General features: G+C 40.1%; 1 protein-coding gene across 4 annotated transcripts in view; it reads left to right on the top strand.

Annotated features, from left to right (window-relative positions):
* PTPN13 (protein tyrosine phosphatase non-receptor type 13) overlaps window positions 1-26,850 on the top strand; it is a 132,350-nt gene that overhangs the window by 44,773 nt on the left and 60,727 nt on the right. For all 4 annotated transcript variants that reach the window (XM_068941443.1, XM_068941440.1, XM_068941441.1 and 1 more), the window contains 4 exons: window positions 4,480-4,545; window positions 6,256-6,441; window positions 9,269-9,362; window positions 21,896-22,459. In XM_068941443.1, the coding sequence (XP_068797544.1) occupies window positions 4,480-4,545; window positions 6,256-6,441; window positions 9,269-9,362; window positions 21,896-22,459 (910 nt within the window). The remainder of the gene's footprint in view (window positions 1-4,479; window positions 4,546-6,255; window positions 6,442-9,268; window positions 9,363-21,895; window positions 22,460-26,850) is intronic.

Raw genomic sequence — 26,850 nt, forward strand, 5'->3', positions numbered from 1 at the left:
CAGATTTTAATATTGGCATAAAATCAGAACTCTAAATAGTGATTTATTCTTCTGTCCATTTTTTTAATGAAATGTTTTGTTCTATTATAACTTTAAATAGAGTTATCAAGGCTGATAAATAACTCACCTATGCATCCTTTTTTTCTGGTTGTTTCCCTCTGCATTTATATTAAACTGGATATAGGACGGTACACCATTTCTTTGTGCCGATTTGTTCACTTTGTGTTTTTGGATTTTGTTTTGCACGTGCTGATTACATGCTTTACCTCATTTAAACCTCATTTTTTTGTTTGTTAGATCTCACTGTAGTTTGCTAAACTCATTCAGTGGAAATCTTGGGCATTTTTCTTTTCAGCACTTGTTCTGAAATCAGACCATGTCTGGAAGCTGCTGCGAGCAGCACAAATTCCTGTTTGTTACGGCCTCTTAACGGACAATGTCAGAGTTGCATTTTTCTCTGAGTTATGATTTCTTTTCTGCTAACGCAAAGAAACAGTGTATTCACTGATAAATATTAGACAAAATGATAGTCAGTCAATTGGAATACAAGACAAGTCTGATGTAACTGAAAGCTGATTGGAAATACAGGAAGCAAATCATTCCAAATGATAACGAATGTTGAAGTCAGGAAATGCATTTGGTGTTGATTTCTGTATTGGGGAAATAATTAAAAGCGCAGCAACAGGAAAATGAACTAAAAATTCTTGAACGAATGGTCTGATTTTTCAGAGGTGCCTTGCGCTTGAATCAGAGGTTAGGTTTAACCGCATCTGAGAGAGAGAGAAGAGTACAAATTTTAGATGTTTATTACATTGCACTGTACAAAAGCACCTATTAGCTACTGATGGTTTGAGATTAGCTAAATTCCTGGCTCTTATTGACACAGCTTTTTAATAGGTGGTTTTGCCTAGTTTTTGTGTATGACATTATCACATATGAATGGAACTTGATGTAACGCTGTAGAAACCTCAACAGTGATGATCGTGTCAACAGACTGGTGTGGTGTCCCCCCTGCCCCCATCCTGAAGTCATCTGGCCCAACCTAAAGCTATCAAACCATAATAAGCAATTAGCAAACAGGATTAAATTCATGAGGGGACATGTCAAACATCAGCATAGCAGCAATATAACTATTTATCTGGTATTAAAGTTAAGATGTATGAGTTAGGAGTGAGCTGAATGATGTCAGCTTAATGTGTGCGGGCATTCAAAATCTAAAAATGTGTTTAATATGTATGTAGTAGATACCTTTTTACTTTATATTTAACAGTGGCCTGCAAGTTACTGTGAAAATGCTGTACTTCCAAAACCTCAGTCAATAAAACTTGAAATATAATGGACTGCCACATCATGGGATGTTTCACTGCGTTTTTATTTTGAAAGCTGTTTTCGGATAGATTAGTAAGCCAGCATGTTTCATAGAACTAGTAGCCTTAGTTTAGAGGTCTCATTGCATGGTTCTGCAATAATAATAGGGATCCTTTTGCTGAGGATGAAACACCTGTCTGTTTCGGAAATACCTTCCATTATGTTGAACTTTGAGAATTGTAGTAATAGACTTTTTAGACACTGTTTGTTTTCTGAAGGGTTTTATGGGGTGTTTAAGAGACTGCTTTTTCTTGCGTTTTAGACTGATGTTACTCTGAAAGTATATTCACTTTTTTCTGTGTAGCTTTACCTGGGTACATAAGGAAGACGTTCCACCGTTTCACTTGAAAGATACGGATGATGCATACTTCTGTATGTTTGCTCAGTGTTTGAAAGATTCTGGTTGAGTTTCTGGCACTGGTATTAACGGGAACCCTTGGTGCCTCTCTGTGGCTTCTGTCCTACGCGACTTTTCACGGCCACCTTTTCCTCCTCTTTTGCAAAAATTGCAAAACACTTCGGAACAGAGACACTTTACATCAGCGGCCAGTGTTTCCCCTCTGTGAGAAGGGGCTGATGGATGAGCCCTTGCTTTGTACACAGCGCAGGCTACATACGACTTGCGTCTAGCATAAGAGTCTGTCCCAACTGCACCGCAGTACAAGACTGGTGGCGTCCTGCCGCAACATCTCTTGAGACAAAATTTGCCTCCTTACTTTCCTTTCTGAGCAGGATTACAAAGAAAATTTCCCTCGCCTGTTCCAGCTTTGTCACAGTTAAAAATATGGCGTCTCTATTTTTCTGTATCTAAATAACTGTCTCACTCGCTTCTGTCCCAATACATACAAAGTGATCCCATTCCTCTGTCCTCAGTGTTTGCCAGCCAGATGGACTGAACTGTCCCAGTGAGTAACTGTATGTCAGCAGTATCTATTGTATCACAGCCTTATGGCGATCGAATCCTTTGTGTCTTGCTCTGACTCATATGCTGTGTTAGAGAGAGACCATCCCTTACGAATAAAGGGCAGAAGTTTAGGATTGGCGTGCTTCTCTGAGTATATTTAATTCCAATGTTGTATGAATAAAACACACTGAATTAAAAGTAGTTTTTAGTAACATGTTGACTCTAAGTGTACCTAGCGATTACTTCCTTGCGCTGTCATGGAGTTGTTATTGCTCGTATGAATGCATAAAAAGGAAACAAAATATCTGTTTTACAATAGAAATCTACAAGTACTTCATACTTAATGTTTTTAGAAGCACTGTTGTTTGAAAACACTTTTGAAACTGTTTACTAATATACCTTTAACACATGTAATACATTAATATATTTAATGACTTCAAGCGCAAAGGTGCAATTTTTGCAAAAGAGGAGGAAAAGGTGGCCGTGAACTGGAGGACGTGCTGTACCTGTTTCCTGTAGGAAACAAGATGAGAGACACTACTTCCCATAGACTATTTTGATAGTATAGCTATGTAGGCATTTTTGGCTTTTTAACCAGCTGTTTTGGATTGTTTGAAATGTATCAGAAAATAGTGTGTGTTTTTTTTTTTTTTCTTTTCCCCTCCCCACCCCTTCTCTCTTTCTTTTTGGTAGCGTTTAAGGGTACGTCCTACGGTATAGCATAGCTGGACCTCACAGGGCTACTAGCAGGATGACTAAACTAATACTTGACAATAAATGAGAGAGACTGCTAATTTCTCCCTCTCAGTTCGTTGTTCTGATTATAAGCTAATTGGCAGGATGTTTTTATGTGGATTTCCGAAGAGTGTTATCTTTCCATGTAATAATTCCAATTTGGTAATGCAAGACAACACTTCCTAGGAATATGTCCTATTTACATATTCCTGTGCAGCACAGTAGCTGTAGTTGTGCCATAATGTCTTTCATGCAGTCTGCTCTAAAAACAAAAATGTTTATGCTTTATCCTTTTTCTGAGTCTTCCAGAATATATCTTCTTGTCTTCGGTAAACTTTAAAGCTTCTCAGCACGGACATGAGTTTTATCTCACTTTCATTTTCAACTTCTAGCAACTCTGCATACATAATATGGGGAGAAGAAGATTTTGTCTTCATTTCACAGGTTCTGTTGAGTCCTCAGTTATCTTTGTACACCCAATTTACTCACAGCTTTAAGAGCTGTATACAAAGTACCTGAGCCTGGACAGAGCTTGTCAGTGTATATAGCTAGGACTTAAGTGGAATATTTTCTTCTTAGTTGAGGAACAGGCTGGCTTAACTGAATCGCTTAAAATTTTTTGTTGTTCCTGTAACTGTTGTTAATGCAATTTGTCTGTAAAATGATTTAATAACCCTACTCCTTTAATTTGCACAAATATGAGTAGTAGTTAACTCTTAACGTTAACTTGGTAGAAAGAGCCATCACTAGTGTATGTTGACACACTCCAGAGAAAATATTTACTACTTTCTTCAGTTGTTACCTGTCTGTGTATCATTATTGTTATAGTGATGACCTGTAGGCACTGTGCTTGTGCTCTTAATCCTACAGTATTTGAAGGCTGTATTCCGCTCCTTGATGAGCGTACTGCATTGAAGATAAATGAATATTTGCAATGTTGATATTAATTGTTAATTATGCATCTAATGTTTAATGCATGTATATCTTAAAATATTGATGATATATTAAGGTGATTGCTTCATACTTTGCATCTGTTTTTTTTACGTTCATTGCATTTTTTTTTTCCTTTGACCTCAGTCTCAGGACTCTTGACAGTGTAGCTCAATGTTTGAGTCCTGCTAAGGTCTGCCTTGCCTTCAGACTAAAGTTTTAAGGAGCTTTGCAGTCTGTGCCCTGCACAAGGTTGATTGCTTGGATCACATATACGATTGGCTTTAATGGGAGATGAAGGCTTAAAATTGAACAGAGAAATTAGAGAGATTAGATGCAGTACCTTTTGTCTCAGTAGGGTTTACTGCTCTAACTCTCATGACAAAGGAAAAGAAAAATTTGAAAGAGAAGACTGCTGAGCTTAAATGCGGAGAATATAACATAGGCAAAATGATTTTGAGTTAGTTGCTCTGCTGTAAAGAGTTGCTTTGCATATCTCATCCTGTTCAATGAGTTCATAAACATCTTGTGTTTTATTACAGATCCATATTTATTCTCTTGGGATGACTCTATTTTGGGGAGCTGACCATGAAGTTCCTCAAAGCCAAGTAAGTTTTGATTTGATTTTGTTTAGTATTAGAGCTTCAGGCTAGCTAATGTGACCACTGCTGCCTTTGAATCAAGAGGGCAGAGTGTCCTCATGGGACATTGAAGAGCATGATTTCTTTCCTGTGCTTGGAGCTTTTTTGTGTGGTGCAGTGACGGTTTGGGCTTTTTTTTTTTCCCCTGAAACTATTATTTTTGGCTTACAGGATAAAGATGTTGGTTTTACATTTCTGTTTCTGTTACTTTCCATGAAGATATCTGAGTTAGTCTATCCTTCAGTGTCTCAGGCTGCAAGACAACACTTTAAGCTATTGACAAAGCAGAAAATGATTTTTCTGTTTTAGACTTATATGAAAAGAAATATTTAAGTAACATTGTTGCTTTACTCATAATGAAGTGACCTAGTCTTTCTGTTGCCATTAGCTTCTGTGGGTGTGGACTTGGCACGTACAGATCCTTACGTTACACAGTGGCCAAGAAAGGATAAGCAGAATATGCGGAACTGAGTCAAGGATGGATGGAAAGAGTTCCACATGGGAGAGATGCGCCCCCAGCCTAACAGGTCTTGCTTGCTTCTGCCTTGCCATGTCAGACTTCCGGTGAAGCAAGTAGGAAATGGTGGTGATGGCAGAAAGACCTGGTGAATAGCACAGGCTGGTAGGGGGAGTGTCTGGAGCGTCTCCTATTTTACTGTGGCTCTGCATAGCAGAGAGGGATGGACTGTTGATGAAACAGATAGTGCTTTTGTGGTCCTGTTCTACGGCCAGCCTCAGTCTGAAGTCGCTTTTGCCCAGAAATGTTTCTGAAAGAGAGTCTATTGCTTTGTACCTGCATTTCTATCAGCCTGCCGAGCAAGGCATATTTGGGCAACTCCTAGGGCACTTGTCGGAAGAATAAGTATCTCCCACCTATGCCAGTGGGCACAGAAGCTTATGAGCTGTAGTGAAGTTACATAGCTTACGGAGCTACAGCTTTAGTATTGCCCTTCATGGTCTTAATACTTTCTCTTACTTTTTGCAACGTGCAAATGCGGGTGTAAATAAAAGATTATTTTAATTTATAAAAATGAAAGCATAAGCAAAGGGTTGCAATTTTCATTTTATCTCGGAGGTAGCTGAAATACGTTATTTTACAATCTATCAACAAAAAAATTGCTGTGACGCAGAGACAAGGTGTAGAAAACTGCATTATAAAACGTGGTTGTCTTAGAGATGTGGGAACCAGCAACAGGCGTAATGAACACACTGCAGAGGTTTTGGTCAAGTATCACTTCTAGCAGATGACCTACTTCAAAAAGGTTCCATCCCACTGAAAACTTCCAACGGGCAGTTGTTTGTCTTGTCACCTGGAAGGAGAGGACCTTTCCTCCTGTGCCTACATTTTTGCACATACAGATTTGACTTAGCCACTTGCACTCATCAAGCATGCAAAAAGGAAACTTTCTAGTGAATTTACTTTTTAAATATTAATATCCTGACTGTTGCTACTGTATTTTATTTATTAATATTATGGAACTTTTTTGTGTAACACAAGTGTAAGCTGAGTTGTGGGGCTTTTTGTTTTTCTATTTTATTATAATAATGTAATGATAATGTAGACAATATGTCTTATGAATAGTCATTTTACAGTGTTGAATGTGTTTTATTTCTATGTACTGCACATCACTGTTAAAACTGATTCTCTTCCCTCCTCCTATTTTTGTTTATAATTAGCCTATCAAACTTGGAGATCATCTCAACAGTATACTGCTTGGCATGTGTGAAGATGTCATTTATGCCCGTGTATCGGTACGGACTGTTCTGGATGCTTGCAGCGCCCACATTAGGAACAGTAATTGTGCCCCATCTTTCTCATATGTGAAACAATTGGTTAGGCTGGTTCTGGGAAGCCTGTCTAAGGTAAGTGTTTACAAGTAGTAGAGCAGTAGTGGAGATAAGCAGGAACAGAGCAAAGATGCTAGTTCAGAGTCACTCTGCGGTCATTCTTCCTCTTGTTTTTCTTTGTTGCAATTTTGATAAAGGGGGAGTATTGAAAGGAGAATTCTGAAATTCTGGGAGGAGAGAGTTGCTTCTCTCACTCTGGTAAGAATTTGTGCACTTCACAGTTCCTCCTGGCATCGTTCACGTTTGCTGTTGCTGAGGAAGGTAATTTTCAGTAGTGGTTATCTTCACTGGAAGAAAAATAAGAAGAACCAGGGGAGGGGGGGAAAAAAAGGTGGGTGAACTCAGGGCAAGCCTCAGATCTATGACTATTTAAAATGCTTCAAACATGATTCTTGTGACTTTTTTCTTTTTTAAAATTACACTTTACTTTTGGAGAGTTACTTATTAAGAGGAAGGGGGACTTTTTCAGTTAGCGTGCCACTTCTCCTGCAGGCCTGTCCAGCTGTTGGATATGTTTATTGTGGAGGACTTGATTGTCTAATGATGACAAATGCGTTTATGTAGTTTCTTCCGCTCCTGAAAACAATTTAACTCATCTCACAAAGTAACTATTGCTGACAGGCAACCTCTCCCTTCACCTACAACATTACAGCATTGAATCGGAGAACAGCCAAGTGATTTCAAGGCTCTGAGTAGGAACGAAGATCACAAATTGACAATATTGTTAGATTGCTCTCTGGCCAATATTTCTTTTTCTTGTGTTTTATTTATAGTTGTAACAAATGCCAAGCAGTGTATTTTTGCTGGAATGATGTCCCTTGATGGTAATGAGTTTTATCTTGTTTTACGCTGCTGAAACTCTTCAGATTTTATAGGGATTCTGCTAATGTAAAATTGGTATCTGGAGATGCATAACTGTAACAGAAAAAAAATGTTTGAGTTGATACTCTTAAAAGTGTTGTTATTATTTATTAGACAGATTCTTCCTAAATCTGTTTTGAAAATTCCTGCACAAGGGGATAGGTTCATGCATTTGTCTAATACTGAGCAGAAGCTGATGCTGACAGGCCTCCAGAAACAGCTCTGAGCCTGACCTCCACAAAGTGTCATCTGTTCTCTGTGAGATTCTGTCTGTCAGTCAAGTTCTCACTTTAACTTTTTAAAGTTGAAGTTAAAGTTTTGACTCTTCTGCATTTGCCAAACGGAGCTGGTCTATGATTCAATGAAATAGGGGCCTATAAGGCCTTAGTCAGTGAAGCTTTTGAAATTAAAAAAGCAGACCTTAAATTAGGCCGTGAGCTGTGGAAACAACCAGTGCGGTGGAGAAAGTCTTTAGTCTTCGTGTTTTTGATGGCCTTCCCTGCTTAGCAAACTTGCTACTTTTTATCATCTTGTTCTTGTCAGCAGGCTTTCAAAGGCAGCCTGAGGTTAGTGGGACAGATTAATTTAGTCTGGACAGCCAGGGACAGTAGTAGCAGACCCAAATGTGTACACTGAAGTCCAGATGAGTGCTGAATCCAGCAAGTCGTCGTGTCTTCTATACCACCTTCATAACGAAGGGGCAGAACTAATGGTGGTTGTGCAAAGCCAAAGTTTTGCTCATCTCTTGGATTTCTTCTACCAGTCAGCTTTCTAGTTTTAAGTTGTCACACATATCGCTGCATTGGTTTTGCAGTGTTTATGACAACAGGAACAAAATAGAAGGGTAGAACCAAGTATTGAGAAGACAACAGTGATGATGCTGTGCTGCTGTGTTTTCCTGCATCTTGGCTAGCTTTCCTCCCTGCAATTTTTAATGTTTAGCTCTGTGTTCCTAAATTTTTAACATAATAAAAGTATGTAAGATTGGTTTTACAGAACCAGAGTATACAGCTTCCTATTCCAAGACCTGTGTGCCTGTGATCCTGATTGGGCTTTTGGGGCACTAGATGTTTTCTTAGCTCTACAAGAGATCTTTGGGTGATCTCTGAAGCGCTCTAAAAGGTCCTGTTTAATGTTTTCACTTTTTCTGTTAATATATTTCATAAAGGGCAATACAGCCTGAGACTGAAACAATCTCTTTAATGTTATAATTGAGTTGCACCGTAATTATGATGCATAGAAAGCTATTTGATTTTTTTCTTCCCCCCTCCTAGCCCCCTCCAACTAAGACTGTCCAAGTAACGCTGATTCTTACTGTATCAAAAGATTTCACTAAGGATTCTTTACAACAAATAAGCTCCTCCTTGAGCGATTGCATATGTGAGGTCAGTTTGTTAGGGAGGCAGGGATTTTAAAAAAAGTAAAATAAAATTTACGAATAATTATAGTGAAGTCTAATGCAAAGAAGGAATGTTCCTGAGAGGCTAAAGAAAAGACTTCTTAAAAACGCGTAAGCTGTTAAAGGTATAATGAGCTATGTGAGTTACCGATCTAAAACTATCACATACAATATAGCTTTCTCCATTATGTAGAAAACTTGTCAGACCAATCATTTTCCAACCATGAAGCCTGGAAAATTTTCAAGTGTTGTTCTTTTTTTAGTTTCTTGCTGGGGGGATTGTATTTAAGGTATATGCAGGTGAACTAAATTTACAATTATTTGAGAACGGTAGACCAAACATGTACTGAAAAATATTGCACTGGTAATACAAGTGTGGATAATTCTAGGGGAAGTTCTCACAGATAATTCTCCTCACCCTGTTTGTTTTTTTTTTTTTTTTTAAATATTCTGAATTTCCATTGTGAACTCGTACTTAAATGTTTGGTACTAACTTGTGTTGTGCGCTTACTTCACAGGCACCTGTTCCGCACTAATGTGAGCTCTTTTAATGTTTGACTTTGTGTTCTGCCTGTTTTGCAGGTGGATCAACTTTCTTGCAATGGAGATAGAAAATTGCAGCCAGACAGGAGCCAGGCTATTCGGGACAGGTTGAGGGGAAAAGGTCTCCCCACAGGTAAATGCTTCCTTGCTGCAAGGATCATAGTAAGAAGTACAGCCCTGCAGAAGACCCAGTTTGCTGGGTGGGTTTTGCAGCCAAAGGAATTGGATAGTGGAGCCCTTGCTGATCTTCACAGAATTCTCATGGTGGTTAGCGTTTGCTCAGCATTCATGGTGGTGACATGAGAATAATTGTTTCAAGAAAATACACATCATCTTCAAGTTCAGTCCTGATGGTAAGAATGGGTTTTCAAGGTTCTCAGCCAGAAGTTCAGTTTTAGGGGAAGGAAGTTTTCAGCTGAAGGTAGATCAGCTAGAGAAACAGGAAGTAGCATTTCTTTCTTTGCTCATTTCTGTGGGCTCTACTTTACCTCCTCACAGCCCTCTTTGCCACAGCCTCTTCCCCTGCTTTCCAGGCAGCCCTGGACTCCTGTCTTTGCACACAGAGCTTCTCCCTTTCCCTGCTTCTTGCCGTAACAGCTGGTACTGCATATACCATCACAGATCTGCAGCGCTGAGGTGGACGTGGAGGCAAGGTAGGGTTGTGCTGTTACCTCAAGAAAGCAAGAAAAGAAGAAATTGGGAGAGGGTGGAGGAGACGGCTTGTTCCAAAGACAGACTGCTGCTGCTGATGTTGTCACTGTAAACGAAGAGGAGTATAGGGATAAGGGATGACAGCTGGTGCTAGCCAAGACTTAAATTAGGTGTCCTCACTTAAGCTCTGCGGCAGCATCAGCTCTGTGTCAGGCTTCTTGGAAGAAGTGTGGGGCTGAATGGGAGCGTTTTGTGAAGCATCAGTTGGACCACGCTTACTGAGCCTTTACAATGCAGGTAGTGAGATGTGATAATCAGCAGAGACTCTTCTTGCCTTAAATGCTCGTCTGTAGATGGCATATCTCATTTCCAGTGTTTGACATCCCCCATGAGTACTCAACACCATAAATGCTAGGGGCACAGGGGTTTCAGCAGCCTCATATTTTCTGGTAGTAAGTGGGCAGAGACAGATAACTTGGAACAAAAATACGTTGCTGATGTGCTTGAGCTGCTCCTCTGTCTTTTAGTTTTGTGTCTTCTCAAAACAAGCAACTGTGCAGAGATTTGCACAAGAGCTGTCAATGGCAATAGAAACTACAAAAAGTGGACACAACCCTGGCAAGGCATTGAATTGACTCCTTCAGGATTGGTCCTACTTTTTCATTCAAAAACTGGGGCTGCCCATCACTCATTGCTTGTTCTCCCACCATGGCAGAATGGGTTTAGGAACAGTTTCTGATACAGGCTTCTGCACAAATGAACTGTTCTGACTGCCTCCTCAGGGGTTCTTTTTTTTTGTGGTTGTTGTTGTTTTTTTCTTCTTTTCCAGAATGTTTCTGTAGCAATAGGAAAATCTCCAGGAATACAGGCCTTGGGACTGAGTATGGTCCACCAGCTTTGTAAACAATGCCATGTTCTTCTGTGAACAGCTTAAGCTCTGCCTTTCAGTAAATTCCTTTCCCTTCCCTGTTCCCCATCAGTTCTATAAAGGTTGTTCCAGAAGTTTATTATTCTTGATGGTTAAAACACTCCTAATTTCCCATTTAACCTTGTTCCTACTAATTTCCAGGTTAGTCATATTCACAGTTTCTTTATGCACCTTTATTCTTGTGCCAGTGCTAAAGTCTTTGACATTCCTCAGCTTATACTTCTCTCTTGCTTTTCAAAGGGATCTTCATCATCTTCAGTTTAATTAATGATTTGCTGTGTTGCATAGTAGAGCTTGATTTGAGCATGTTAACAGTCTGCTTCTACCTCAAGCTTGGTTATTTCCATACCTGCATTTCCATTAGCTAGTCTGCTTTTGATCTCATGAGCAGCATAAATTCCCTGTTTAGAAAACTGATCGGAAAATTTTAGCTTTGGAGCCATAGCAAGGCTAGCTTTAAACTCTGTTCTCATTGTGTTATTATTGGATTTTCTTTTCTTTTTTCAATAATACAACTGAATGGTCTTTTATTCTTCTGCTTTTCATTTTTTTTTTTAGGAAGTCCTTAAGTTCTCTTCCTTAGGTATTTGTATGGTTTGAGGTTTTCTTCTTTTGTTTGTTTTCCCACTCATAATTTTCTAAGCTTTTTAGCAGATTTTTTTCCCCAGAAGTAATATTTGTCCCCGAAGTCTTAACTGTGTTAACAACAACCTTTTGTTTGAGTTGTACTAAATTTTGGAGTTTGGTCCAGTAGCTCTAGCCAGTATGGATTTCTGGCTTAGTGGTAGGATGAATAATACCTGTTTAATATCTGTTCTGTGGGGACTGTGCCTTTTATTTACAGGGTATAGACCAGATGATCTAATTGTCTTTTTCTTACTGCATTCTCTGACTTCATTTCTAAAATGTCATGGCCAGAATACTCTTTTCTCTTATTCTTGCTTTCTTTGAATCATTTGGAACGTATGACTGTGCTCTGAGATGGTTAGAAGGCATAGCTTTTTATTTTAATTAACTCAAAATTCAGTTAGGATGCAGTGTTTGGAGCACTGAAGCTCTGTGGAGCTAAATGTTTGGCTGGCTGCTGCATGCTTACTTGCCTTCTGGCTTTTCCTGGGGTTTCCTCAGTGCCAAGTGGAACAGGTTCCTTACGGTTTAGTGCAATGTGGGGTCACTGGCTGAGGGATGATCTGGAGTTGAAGGTTTCTCTGAGACTGAGGAGTCTGCTTGACTCAGCTGCTATCAACCAGTAATTTCAACATACGGTTGTAAATGATCTCTCGGTCAAAATCAGTACGCGCTTTGTGCTGTGTTTCCCTTTTTAGGAAGCATCACATTGTCTTATGAAACCTAACTAAATATAATCTCCAGTCAAATAATATTTGTGAAATGAAGTGTACTTGATAGCCCTCAGACTGAAGTTGTCTGAGTACTCCTCATCCTCTGCCTCCTGCTCCTCTTAAATTCATTGCAAGTGTGCACGTTTTGAGTTTGTATGGTGTTCCAGTGCCAGCATAGTTTGTCTGCATCCACTTAGCCCGGCTCCCAAAGGAATGGATTGTTAAATAGATGATTTTGAATACTTTTTCTGTTTGTATCAAGACGAACTGTCAACCAGCAAAAATATCTTTTGGCTCCTATCTGATTTTAGGATAATTTCGTGTTACTCTTCCATCTTCCCCCCATCTCTAGAGCCAGAAGTAGAAAACGGTGGTATTGTTTTCTGGTATTTTGAGTCTGTCTTCAGAGAAGAACGTGAATTGCAGTCAGTCCTTTCTTTATTTTCTGTTTTATCTGTCTGTCTTCTACTCCGTTTTCCCCCCAGTTTCTCCATACCATACCTGAGGGGCTCTTAACCTCTCTTCTTTTCTGTAGAGTGTTTACAACCCTCAGTGCTCCCCCAAGCCTTTGTCCACTTTTACTCCTGGAGTTGGTCCCCTTCTCTGGTCATCTTACTAGCACCATCTTAACTCTGTCTCGTTGTTCCTGTTAGATACGTTCTTGGATCCTCGCTGCGCTCAGCCCTTAGGGAATATAGAGTAACAGTAAAATGCAAAACAGAAGAAAACAAAATCCCCACATACCTAACCCAGCTCTGGCCATTTTCAATTCCCCTTAGCATATCTGCTGAGTTAGCTATTGGAAAGTTAGTGAGGGCCCAGTGAAAGGGATGTCTGACAAGTAATGACTGACAGCTCACATTTGATTCAAGGCAATTTAATGCTTTATTATTTCTTTCTTTGTAGCAGTATGCTGGTTTGCTGGTGCTAATCCTGTCAGTAGCGACACAGAGCAGCTGCCCTAGGGGCACAGATTTTAGATTTCTGGAAAAGCGAGCTGTGGAATGTAGTGCTAATTATACCGATGATAATCTCATAAACTGAGGAGCCACAAGTAGAAGGCCAGGTGAGGGCTTTAGGAAAATAGGAATAGCAAAAGAAAAGGAAAGGAAACCAAAACCAAACTCAACAAAACATTGAATCCTTTTTCCCTACCTTGACAGCATACTATTCTTCAACTGGGTATGCTTGAAATACATACCTCTTTTTGCAATTGCAGAACTGTACACATTTACAAAGGCAGTAAGTTAACTGGCAATGTTATGGTGCTGAGTGAACCCTCTAATGAGTTAGAAGTTATGCCAAATGTCTTTTCCATAATTGTTTGATTTCCCTTCCTCTGAGAAGTGATTTTGGGCAAGGTTTAGTTCAGGGACAAATTTGGGGAGCCTCACTGAGGCAGACTGTTTTGCAAAGTTCTGTTTAGTCAGTGTTAACATTATATTTAAAAAGAGTTGTAAATGAGCAGAGTATCTGTCATATAGAAAAATAAACAGCTTATAGCAAGGACTTCTATTAGAAGATAAGAATATTAAAATAAAAAAAAAAAGTTGCTATTAGTATCTAACTTCTGATCACTTGTCTATCGTGCCATATGCAAGAATATAGAGATGTTTCAGTTGAAGAGAGATCTGTTCCTACCTGGAAATTAGCCACCTAATATGTTAGATTTTTGCAGTCTTTGAAAAATGCTAAGACTTTTACTTTCTATCTTAGAAAGTCATAGACCTTAGGCGCAGCTGTTTATACCATAGTCGTTCAAAATTCCAGTTGCTGGGCCATTATTATTGGAGTAGGACAAATATTTTGAAATATTTTTCCACTTCACCTGTATAAGTTAGATATTTTGCTCTCCTTATTTACTGCGTTTGGATATTTTCAGCAATTTATTTCTGTCCTTACATCTTCAATATAATTATTAAATTAATAAGTAGCTTCACATTATTATTCTCCCCAACTAAATTTATTTTTTGTCTCTTTCATGGATTTACTTTTACTTTGGCTAGCCTTGTGAATGAGCTTTATCACCGAACTGACTGCAGAAGTAGATGATTTTAAATTAATATTACAGAACGCTTGCTTTTAGTCAAGTTATACTCAGAACGCAATATTTAGGACCTGACTTAGCCAGCAGAAATACATAGAAATGGTAAAACCACTTTGAGTCATCTGACCCAGTGGGTACTGTTGAAGTTTCATCCTCAAAACACTGGAGGCATTTAGACTCTTCACTTCAAGAATTACTTGTGGAAATTGTTTGATATAATTCATTTGTGTGACAAAAGAGTAAGTACGTTTCCAAGTGTTCCCAAGCTCAAAGCAAGAATAAATGCACCACGTTAGTCTTTCTCTGACAAAGTGCAGCCCCATTCCTCAAAGGATGCATGTCTGTGTAAAGCCTGGCTAAAATTGCTGTAATTTTAATGGGCTTGGGAGCCTCCTTTCCAGCTCTCCAGTAGTTCAGTCCTGTATCAAGGAAGAGTCGGTGAGTCTCCTTCTGTGTTTGTTTACCGAGTTCCAACTCCTGTTGATCTGTGAAGGCCAAGGACAGACCTTTTGAGATACTTCTTCTTTTAAAGAGGTTTAGTTAAACAGGTTTCTTGACTTCGCTCCCTTACACAAGGGACTGTGTTTTGCATTTGACGCGCACAGCGTGGTAGACCATCATGAGTTAACCTTAAACCTAAATAGTGCTGTAGTTCTGTCCTGCAAAAGTGCTACCTTTGTCTCTGCCAAAAGAATACATGCCACCTTTGTAAAGGCTGAGATCAGTTTAAAAGATTAGAAAGGTCCATCTTATCTCCATGAAGGCAGGAGATGATTCAAAATCTTGAATAAAGTTTTAGATGGTGATTGATTCTCTGTTTAATTATACATTCTGTTAGTTGCAGCAGAAATGGCAGGTCACTTAATCTGAATGAAAGATCCTAAGATCTTTCATAAGATAAGAGTTAAGTTAACTTTTAATTTTGACAAGGAATGGTAACAGTTAGTTATTACTCTCCAGGGTATTGCTAATCTAGCTGCCCAGCAAAAACTCACAGAAAAGAAAAATTGCACGTTTTTGGTTTTGATCTGGGGAAGGTGATGGTTGATTATGTTTTACTCCCAGAACTGGGAGAAACCACAGCGTTTAGTCTGGAATGAAATGGCTTTTAATGGTGACCTCCACCATGTGTGAGCTGAAACTGCTCACTCATTTTCTCGCTAAATCCAAGCACATAGCTTTCACTTGACAAAAAGTGTGGCAGAGCACTTTATTCCATTGCTTTGGAAATCTCTCATCTGGCAATATCATCTTTTTGTTGCTGTCATCCTCCGTCCTAGAAAAACAGAACTGAGTAGGTGGAAAATAACTTCCTGAGATCAGCAAAACAAATTGGATGCCAGATGAAAAAAAAATTTCTCTGTTTGCATGCAGCCATACTGGATTGTGTTGGGAGAGATCTTCTAAACCTGAGTATAATTGCTGTTCCTTTACTGAGCCTGCAGCCTGGCGGTACTGGGAGTGTTATCACGGTGGCACTTAAGGCAAACTCAGAATCCTTGGGATGAAAGAAAGGGCACAAAAGTCAGTGAGGAAACCAAAGCAAAGAGGTAAAATACTGTTTCTGTGCAGAAAACCAGCCGTATGACTGAGAATGGAATAGGGGGGTGGCCCTTTTGCCTGCTTCCACTAGAAACATACTGAAAAGAAGCCAGCCCAGTAACTGGAGTGGGAAAGAACAATCACACAGTTCTTTTTGCTGCAGAGGTGCCAAAGAAGGGAAGAGGTGAAATGCTGTATTTAGGAAATGCCACTTGTCAACGTTTGCCACCACTGTTCTGAACAAGATGCCTGGTTTCTGGAGCTGCTTGTTTTTTCATAGAGAAGCCACGCCAGTGCAGAGCAGAACACATGCTATTCTAAAGGGTTTACAGCCTTGCCGTTACTTACTCACAGCACTTTGAACAGTCCCTGTGTCCAGCTCATTTCTTCCTCCACAAGAAATGCATTGTTTTAGGAGTATTTCGATCTGAAACTTGGGATTTCTTAACAACAAGGAAAGAATAAGACAAAGGAGGAGGCGCCGTTTCTAGCAGTCAACCCACAGGCCACATCTGGCTCTGTTATCTAAGTCTGGCTCTTAGCCTGCCCCAAAGGGATTGCAAATCCAGCTCCTGCATCAGCCACCCACTCGTATTTGAGAAACCAGCCACATTGTTTTGGGATAAGGATTTTTCTGCCGTTCTGTGTTCTGCACGTTGATGGTGTGGGAGATGTTTTTTTAAACTCATGTATAAACACGTCCTCTTTTCAGACCTTCCAGTCTGGCAGTGTGTGCTTTCTTGCCCATACCTCCTCCCCCTTCTATATACATATATGGATCTATAAGCATTACTGAGGGTGCACAGGAATTGGATAAAAAAGAGAAGGGGAGGATGAGGAAGGATTCCAAGAAGTTTGAGCTGCATTTACTCAGTACAAATAGACGTAGTCTGTAGTGTCATTGACAGTGTTTGCACTTGCGTAGTATTTGATCAGTTGCCTGTATGATCAATCTGGTACACAAGTAATTGCAGGCAGACTGAATTTATTTAGGACCGGAATACAACTCTCCTGCTCAGGGGAAAATCAACAAGATTACTGACAGTATGAATAAAAGATGATTTGTGAATAATGCTGCTGTCAGAGAGGGTGTAGTTGTATCACAGCTGAAAGACTCCAAAGGAAAATGAAGCAAACTGGTGATCATTTAGTGAATTTAACTTCTGCCTATTGAAAGTATGTGGAAAACTAGAGTTTCATTTCAGCACCAGAAGGGAGTTTGTCATGAACCCTTGGTGATTAATTGCTATTCTTATTGTCTATATTTTCTTATTATATATTATACTTTGGAATCATGCAATTACTATAATTGCATTTGAAATATTTACAGTAATTATAAATAATTTCACTAATGTAACATCAAGTAGAGGATGAACACCCAAGAGCAATACCTGAAATCAGGAACCAGATACCATTCTGATGATCATGAAAGAGAGATTACTTCAGCAGAAAAGTAATTGGAGTAGGGGAAAGTTTGCTTCTTGTTGTCACTTACAGGTTATACTAGCTCAGCACTTCTCTTTCCTATGGTACTGTTGGGGAACTGAAGCATGGAGTAGCTCTGTGTGGTCTTAAGGGAGATACTTAATGTCGTTAGTGTCGCGAAGAAACTTTGGATAGATATCCAAAGTTTCCATTGTGAAGAAAGCCATTTTTGTTAGGAAGGTAGGTCACGGTGTGACTCTCAGTCCGTTAAGATGGACATGTAAGTTTATTACCATTCTGTTATCAACTGGATTACCTTTTGATCATGAGTTAGATCTTTATTCTTCCTATATAGTTTTTCACTGGCAATCCTGCTTTGCAGTAGGACTTTCTCCCCTCTCCCCCCCATGCATTGCATCATTAGAGCTGAAAAAATGAAAGCGTGTAAATTACTTATTGGCTCAATGAATTTGGACTTGTGTATGATTTTCAACTGAAACTAAGTTAAGGGCGTGAGAAATGTTTTGAATGAGTGCTTTGAAGACTACACTGTTAAAGAAGGCTGTGCGAGATCAATCTTGCCTGTTCTGGAAGCGTACAATTAGCTGAACAGGCAGAAATATGGGCCTTGTGCTGAAAACACGGGCCTCGCGCTGAAAGAGGTTTACTGCAGTCTTTAAGATCTCTCGGCGTACAGAATTCTGTGGGAGTGCTACAGTGGCGTCCAAGGAAAAACCCTTAACAGTTGGTTTTGTGCCTTTTGAAATCTGTGGTAGTACTTAGGAAAGTAAGTTGCAACGGGGACAGAATTAACTTATTAAGAAACTAAGAAGTGGCCTGGACTGATTACTGGTTTCTTAAGTAACGATTATCAAGTTGGTTCACTGGTATCTGCAGTTGAGTTACCTCTGTACTGAGAAGTTTTGTCCTGGGTCTTTGGGTTGACCTCTGCGCTCTGCTGCAGAGGGCAGCACAGGTGCTTGCCTGCCGTTAAGTACGGATGCGAGAGTTACTGCTTTGTTGCGTTGGTTCAGTTTGCCTTCTCAAATGCCAACTTCCCTATGCTGTGTAACCCCTGTCACCCCCCCCACTCCGCCCCCGCTCTTGTCTTTCCATCTGTATAAGGATGATTTTTAAACAGCTCAGGTTGACACTGTGTAACAGTTTGGGCAGCACTTGTTTAAAGTAGGCTATGTAGAGAGGGATGGGCCTTGCAAAGATGAGAAGAGGTACCGGCAGCGGTGAAAAGGAGAGAAAAATGGAAATAGGGAGAATAATGAAGAAGAAAGGTGCACAAAAGAATTTGACAGCCTCAAGACCAAACGCTGGGGCCAGCCAGAGATTCCTTGCAGTCATGTGTTAAAAGCTCGCATTGGCACTCTTAAGTCGATGTGGAAATGATTTCAGGGAAGACATTTCCACTCAGCAGAGTGGAAGAGCAGGCTGGAAATGGAGTTCCATTGGGCATCAGCCTCGTGTGTGGTTTCCTGCTGGGACAGGTCATCTCCTAACTGAGTGAGTGGCAAAGCTGCAGCACTGAGCGCTCTCCCAGTCACTGCTGATGAGGTACTGCTCATGGCATTCACTTTCCCTCACAAGGAAGACCCAAGCGGATGGGTGACTTGGGGAACAGAGAGCATCTCTTGCATGCTGAGACAAGGAAGGAACACGGATCTTGCAAGCTTCTGCCTGAAAAGGAAGCAGCAGCTGTTAGGGCTAGTCTGTCTGCTACGTGTCCCAGGTAACTATGACTGGGGTGAGGCGAGGAGGATGCTGCTGTCCTGTCAGTGCTCGTTTTTCATTGGTGGTTGTGCTCCCGCGCTGCAGTTTTTCACCAGCCTGCAATACATTTATTCATTTCTCTGCGTGCGCTGTGGTGAAGATATTACTGGTATTTGCAGAGTGTTGTGACTGTGATCCTGAAACAGGAAAACACTTGGACATGCAGAGACCTAAGTGATCTCTGGAACCAGGAGCATTCTTCTGAGTTGTGACTGATGGTGTACCAAGTAATCTTCTATTTATATCATTGATATTATTACTGGAGTGGTAGCCTTCTCCTTTTCTTGCTTTTTCTTCTTTCATTGTCATTCTTTTGTTTGCTAAAGTCTTGTGCCTGCAAATACTTGCAGTTTAGAAGAGTTTAGATTTTTTTGTTGTTTGGACATGAAAGACGATGTGAAAACAGTGGGGGAGGAAGGTTACTTCTTTTTTTCTATCTCCCCCCCACCTAAAAATATCTTGAACTCTCTTGGGGAGGATTCTCAGAGGAAGAGCTTTCTACCCAGTGAGATCCTTCTGATTTGCCTGATTTTTGGTGACAGTCTTATGTATTTCAGGATTTCTATTTTTGTCCTCATCTCTAATGGCAGAGTTAAACTCTTGTTTAAAAATATCTGCCCGTGGTATACGCGTGTATGAATGTGAAGTCTGTGTTTACAGAATGGATATCAGCACACTGCACTGAATACGTAACAAGAACTTTATGGTGAACAGCTATTTTTAAAAGACTTTTTTATGTCCTTGAATATTAGATGTAATACACCTGCCTTACTGAGGAATCTATAGCCTAAGAATATCTACAGAAGATTTGCCTGACTATAGAGATAAATATTTTTAAATTGAGTTTTTGGGTTAGAGGCCTGTAAAACGTTTACATGTTGTATCATAGTTGGAAAGTTAGTTTATTCCCACTGGTAAATATATATATTTTTTAATTCTCTTGAATAACTGGAACACATGGGAAATGTATCTTCCGTACCTGGAACACAGGAACTGTAGAATTACTTTCAAGAAATGCCATTTTTTAATTTGTATATATAAAAATGTATGTATGTGTATGTATATATGCACACATATGTGCACACACATATATACATACATACGCAAAATATTTTTATTTCATGTCAAAATATTTTTATTTTATGTATATAACATTTTATGTATGTTTATATTATATGTGTGTATTTATATGTATATAATATTTGAGGATCAAAACCCTAAAATTTTTCAGTTTCAGGGGGAGGAGAAACGTATTTGGGGGGGGGGGGGAAGGAAGGAGGGGGCTCCTTGGTTATGTTTGAGTGTTCTTGTGTTTTTGTTTGTTTTTTTAAAACATCTGATGTTGGCTTAATATCACAAAATCAGAAACCAAAAACAAACAGCCCCCCTTCAAGCAGAATGTCAGAGTTAAATGGTGCAACGCCATAAGCTTTTAAAGCATTTATAACTACAATGAAGAGCGCCCTTCAAGTGTCCTGGGAAACTCAATGCAAAAGCATAAGAGGTTCTAGGAAGGTCAACAGGAGCTTGCTGTGCAAAGGTGGCAATTGGCTGGGGTTTAGTCAGCTCTGGAAGAGCAGCAGTTAGGGCTGCAGAGCCATCTCAAAACAGAAGGGACAGTACAGCAAACTACCTCGAGCTCGCAACTGTTTTCTTTTAAGAGGGGTACTTCAAGGCACCTTCTTGTTAAGAGGCATATTTGGTAATGTCACGTTAGGGATGGAGTTAGCGCTAAGAAAGGCATCATGTACTGTGCTGTGCCCAGCTGAGAGTGCAGACTTTTTTGGCAGCTTGCCCCTGAATTTTTTCAATCAGGTTTTCTCAGCAGGGATACCCTGGTGAGGTTAATGTTGCCATGTTAATGCAGTGCGTATGCTGCAGATTGAAACGGTTAGGCTCCACTTCATTATCATTTTTGCAATGTACTTGGTCAGTTTTAGTTAAGATAGACTACTCTGTGATACCTAAAATAGACTTAAGATTTTCACAACTTTCATAATAAGGCAGAAGCATTTAAAAATTTTCATTCTGCCAACAGAGGGGAAGTAGTAGTTTGGCAGTCTTTGATACTTGTTCTTCTCTGGGTTCTTAAAGGCAAAATTTGGCTAATACACTGAGAAGATTTTATGCCCAAGACCTACATTAGCATCAAAATTTTTCAGTGGCGATGGTACGATATTGTTCAGAGTGCACATATTTCATTGATATTGTACTACCTCTGTCAGGTTCTTCTATTCTGAAAGTGATTTCACGTTAGTAGAGAAAGAGAGAGTTCATCCATCCTGGCTGATCCATTTATTAGCCAAACACGGAGTAAACAGGCTCATGGAATCTCCTCGACCTTGGAAGCTTTGTCAGTCTTTGTCTGACAAAGCATCTTGAGTGATTCTGTCATCCTCAGAAATGGTCGTTACAAGAAGACTCAGAATTTTTAAAATTCTTAACTGCACAGTCATTCTTCTCTTGCTACTGACACTACTGTATGGTATTTGTAAATCTGTAGAACAAACCTGGACTTGTCATAAGGCAATAAAAAGTGTAGGTTGTGTCTTTGGGTGTGAGACTTGAAAGAAGTGGATGGTTTCAAATTAATCATTGAATGGTACTTTTGGTGATAGTCCAGACTACGTGAAGTTAAACTAATGAGACAACAACTTCCAACCTATATGTGGTAACATCCTTTTAATGTTAATGCTGAATTACACTAGGCCATAAATTATTTCTTGAGCACTTCAGAAATAAAATAAATAAAATGCCTGTCAGATATAACCTATCTGGGGTTAGTCTTTCATGACTGAGGCATCCCTTTAAGTAGCTGTCTCAGTGTTTTGCATGACAAAGTCAATGCTGAAATGTGTGTTCAGTGTACACTTTAAAAAGTTAGCAACTTCTGTTGCACTCCTGTATATTATGTGCAAAATTACATGTGTGATACTTTCTTCTTTTTCCAGGAAAAAACCTGATGGCTGATGCACCTGATGGACACAAAACTCATTTGGCTCAACAGACCATGCTTAACAAAGGGCTTAGCAAGTCTATGGGATTTCTGTCCATTAGAGGAACACAAGGCGAGGAGGAATTTTTCCAAGGCATTTCCTCAGATTACAACTCGGGACAGGAAGATGCTTTCTGTCCTCGTGGATGCAAAACCAGTGATTTTGAAAAAAAAGGTCACCTTCATACAGATGCTACTCCCAAGCGGAAAGTATGGGCTTCCTCCACAGACTTGCTTTGCACAAGTGACAAGGCAGCGGAGAAGGACCGTGCCGGAGACTCCCACAGACACGATCATCAATGTGAAACGTTTACGGTACGGACTTCGGCTGCTGCCAGAAACAAGGAAGCAAGATATTCTGATGGGAGCATAGCAATGGATGTCTTTGGACCTCAAAAACTAGACCAAACACGTCATGGGCCTGAGACGTCAACTTCTGCAGCGATATCGAGTGCTTTTGACAGGATAAGGGAGAGACAGAAGAAATTGCAGCTTCTGAGGGAAGCCATGAACGTAGAAGGTTAGTGAGGTTTTTGGATGTTCTGGTAACTCCAGCCCTTAAACAGACTTCTCGTTATGATAAATTCTCTTGTAGCAACTCATGAAACTGCTGAAATGTGCACATCATCTTCTCTGTTTAGGTAAAGTAAAAGCATTAGAATGTCTGTTGCCAAAGATAAACGTGCTTGTCCAGGTGACTTACCCAGTGAAAATAGTTGCTGGCTGTAAGTCGGTCAGTATCAAGTTCATCAAGTGAGGGAGGAAGAAAAAAAAGTTGGTAACAGCCAATTGTCAAGTAATTTTCCTTGAAGGAAAATTCTGATCTCCAGCTATTATAGGTGGATTTATACCCAGAGGAAAGGGAGTATGTCGTTTCCAGACGCTCAGTTTTTGCATGGAATAACTGTAGATGATGCAGCGAAACACATGCGTGTATAATACCTCTTGGACTCAGCTGTTCAGATCTTGACCTCAGTGGGAACATTTGGCAACAAGTTCCCTCAGTTAATTAAAAGAACACGTGGAAGAAAAAAACCCTTTGTATTTGTTATGTAAAAACTTATGAAACTGTCTTTTTGCAGAGCCCTATCATGGTAACTGCATATATTTCATTTATTTTGAAAATATGACATGGTTTTCGGGGGTTGTAAATTGGGACAGTTGGGTAAAAACTGCAAGCAGGGCCAGATCCAGCTCATGTCAGTCAGAAGGCATAACTGAATCATTCATGTAATGTCTGTGCCAGAAGAGCTGTGCGTTCAGAGCTATCTGGGTCATTTGAACGTGTTTCAAATCCATACTTTTGAAAACTCGTTGCTATCTGACTGTTGTATGGCAGCCTATGTGAAATTACAGCTTCTGTCTAGTTTTCCTGCACTGAGGCTTAAACACCTCCTTAGGAACATTAAGGAGAGTTAATAAAGCCTTTTATCAGGGTTCAGGTTCTAAAAATCACTCTGTTCGTGCCCTTATGGCCATCTCAGGAGATGCCGTATATTGCAGTTATCATGGCAAGTATTTTTTTTTTTTCTCCTGTCTTTGTGATCCTTGTGTTCCAGAAACTGGAACGGCATGTGGCAGTTTGAAAGGCTGCCATTCCTGTACCAGTTGTACAGAAAGCTGGAGATTTGTTGTGCTGTCAAATTAGCACCTTCTGATGAATGTTACGCTATCAAGTGAAGGAGTGAACGTCGGTGGAAATAGTACTATAGGGATAACCACTGTTTATCTAGAATAAAAGCTTACCACCTGTAATTATCTACTGAGTAGGGGGAAGGTTGGTTGGGTTTTTTTGCTTTGAGAGTCTGAAATTGAAGGGGACCATATCAAGAATATGAGTCAACTGGGATCCTTGAAGAGAGGCAGCTCACAGAGTTTAAGAGAAGGCCACTCCCTGCCCTGGGAAAGATAAATAGCCTTGTTTAGGAGTGCTACTTTGTGCAGGTTTATGTTGCGAAACAGCAAAACCAAAGGCTTGGCCAGTCCCATTGATGAGCAAGAGTTTATCATTCTCATTCAAACGAATTAGGAGACTGCAGAAAGCATAACATACCTATGCCTTGCAAGCTGAGATAGTTGAGATTTGTGAAACTACTCGATTCCTGTAAGGAGTGGGTGAAAGTACAGTTAGAGTAGACCAGGAAGTGGAGCTTCATAGGCAGAGCAGCAGAGTGACAAATCTGTACAGAGAAGACTTAGGCAATGGCTAATGACTCACTGCCCATCCTTTTGCAATCACAGTAGTTACTTGTCGAAAAAATTAAGATGCTTTCTCAACGGATAGCTGGGCTGTGACGTTCTCTGCTTTTGGTAGAGGAAGGAGGTATGTTTCATGCTTTCTTTGAAATTAGGGGCAATGTACTCTGCCATTTATTTATTTTAGGCTTTCCATTTATTTGTCGGTTAACTATTTAAAGAAAAGCTTTGGACTAAAATCTGATTGTGAATGTGAATTGTTAGTGAGAGCCAGTTCTAAGGAATACTAGTAGGATGGATGGGGAACGCTTTTTCACGTAAGAGTTAAACACTGTCGTTTGAGATGTCTTGAGAAGCTTGCCTGAAAGTGTTTTATTTCACCTTAAGGAGTAGATTTACAAAAGCCTCTAATACATGAACTATGCTCGCCTCTTAGGATTTCTTCCTTTTCCTTTCTTTGTTTCATATGGTTTACTATTTCTTATCTCACTTCTTGTTTACTGTAGATGAGTCCCTTGAGATCTTTTATGAAAGTTTCTTTTCCTAGTCTAACTGCCAAAGAGATGAAAAACAGCGTTTAACTTACTTGAGTGCGTTACTGTTGTATCTAATTTTCGAGTAATTAGTGGGTAGGCAGATCTTTCCATAATCAAGAGTGTGTGGAATTGCTCTTCAGGCAAGTTCGGAGATGTGCAGAACAGTGTAAGAAGCCACAGTAAAATATGTCACCTGCCCTGACAAAGGTGGTGGTGTCTTGGGCTGCACTGCATGCACGGCTAGCTTACTCCCCACAGTGGGTCATCACAGAGCTGACAGGTGGGATGATAAGAAGAAATGGAATGGAAAAGAAGTCCGGAGAAAATGACACCGACTCCCACTCTTTTCCCTAGATCATGACACCATGCTTTGGAGGCTGACACAGCATGGCCTCAAAGGAAAGGCACTGAAAGAGAAAAGGAGGAGAAAGAGAATAAGGTATTTTGAAAGCTTGTCTAGTCAGGAATAAAGGTTTTGTTCAGGCTGGGGGGGCAGAATAGGGAAGGAGTCGAGGGAACGAGATGAACTGGTTTGGGGTTGGTAGAGAGGAGGGCATCTGTCTTCTCTTGGGTAGGTTTGGAGGTATTTTAAAATCAGTTGAATCCAGGTCTAGGTTACATTTAATTACGTATTAGTTGCAGTAATCTGCTTTCAACTGTTCATTGTTTTTGTCTTTTGAATTGCGAAATAACATTGGACTCTCTGCATGCTAAATTTTGCCAGCTGTAACTGCGTCTTCAAACTACAGAGGAACTTGAGTGACGCGTGGCTTATTTCTTCTTCAACTTATTTTGGGTTAAGCTGGCAAACTTTTCTGTTATTCATAAAAACTGAAGGAGTTGGCTGTCTTGGAAAATGTTCCCATGCATAGGCTCTGGTATGCCAAACTTTCACTCAAAACAGATTTTTACAACCCAAATTATAAGCTCATGAAAAGTAGGGTTTAGAGTGGAAAGAATGACAGAGCTTTAATTACAGATGTAGTGTAATGGAGTAGTTATTAGCGAGCTACAGACCATCTAAACTGCATTATAATCTGCAGTTGGAAGATCTCAGATTTAGCCTCAGAAGGCTTCCAAAGACAGCGTCATTTGAAGTGCTTTGTTCATGAACTTGCTGTCTTGAACGTCCTTCCACTGTGTTGTTTCAGGGTTGAGGCTGTTTATCTGCTGTATACCGAAGAAAGGTTGGGTCATATTGTCCATGGTCAAGTGCTTAGCCAGAAGGTGGGAGGGCCAGGAGAAAGAGATGCTACTTGAGTTCAGGTATACCAGAGCCAGTTCTGAACACAGAACTGACTGACTGAACGGACTCCAAAAATGTGTTTTAATCTTGCCAAGCGATGGAAGAGAAAGTTCTGCATCTCCACTGTTATTGTTCAGTCTTGTTTTTGTTATGTAGTTTTTGTGATCTTTGGCAGAATTGATTACAGTTGTGAAGTTATAACCTGCTGAAACCAGGCAGTTTATCTGTACCAAGTGGGTTGATTTGTTTTTGTTTTTCTTTTGAAACTTGGCAATTGTTGCTTGGCACCCATGGATAGTGTCCCATTTCAGAGAGAAAAATATTTTGCCTTTTACGTTTTGCAAGCCTGGATTGCTGCTTAAGAGCATGAAAGCGTCATTCATTCTCCCTTGCTCACAGCTTTCTCTGCCTTCTCACCCACGAAACTGATTGTATCTCCTGGGAGTTAGGAAGCGTAAACAGACTTCAGTTTTTACATCACAGGCCTACCCTCAAATGGTGTGATAGTGTGGCCCATTGCTCTCAGATAGTGTGAATCTCTCTTCTTGATTTGCTTGGGTAGCTTTTTTGTCCCTGTTTTGAGTGTTTGTGTAATTAAAAGTGAGTTGCTTTAGGCATTACTGTAGTGAACGTGCATCCTTCTTTTTTTCGTATGTAGTATTGCTTAGGGGGAATGTTTTAGACGAGACGAGAGCCAGCAGAGAGTAGAGGTTACTGATGTCCTGGTGGAATACAGGAGCACAAAACTAGTTAGCCGAGTAGTAGAGTAGCTGGCTGTGGGTTACGTGGCAGACAGGGAGGAGAAAGAGGGGAGGATACCAGAGAAGTTGCTCTTGCTGCATCAGGGCGGGGGGAACGAGGGTGGTTTGGGAATACTCGCCAGGCTGTCTTTGCTGAATGTTTGTGCAGTTGGAAACCACGTGAATCCTGGAG

Source organism: Struthio camelus, chromosome 4 (genome assembly GCF_040807025.1).
Source record: "Struthio camelus isolate bStrCam1 chromosome 4, bStrCam1.hap1, whole genome shotgun sequence".
In the NCBI taxonomy this organism is placed as follows: domain Eukaryota; kingdom Metazoa; phylum Chordata; class Aves; order Struthioniformes; family Struthionidae; genus Struthio; species Struthio camelus.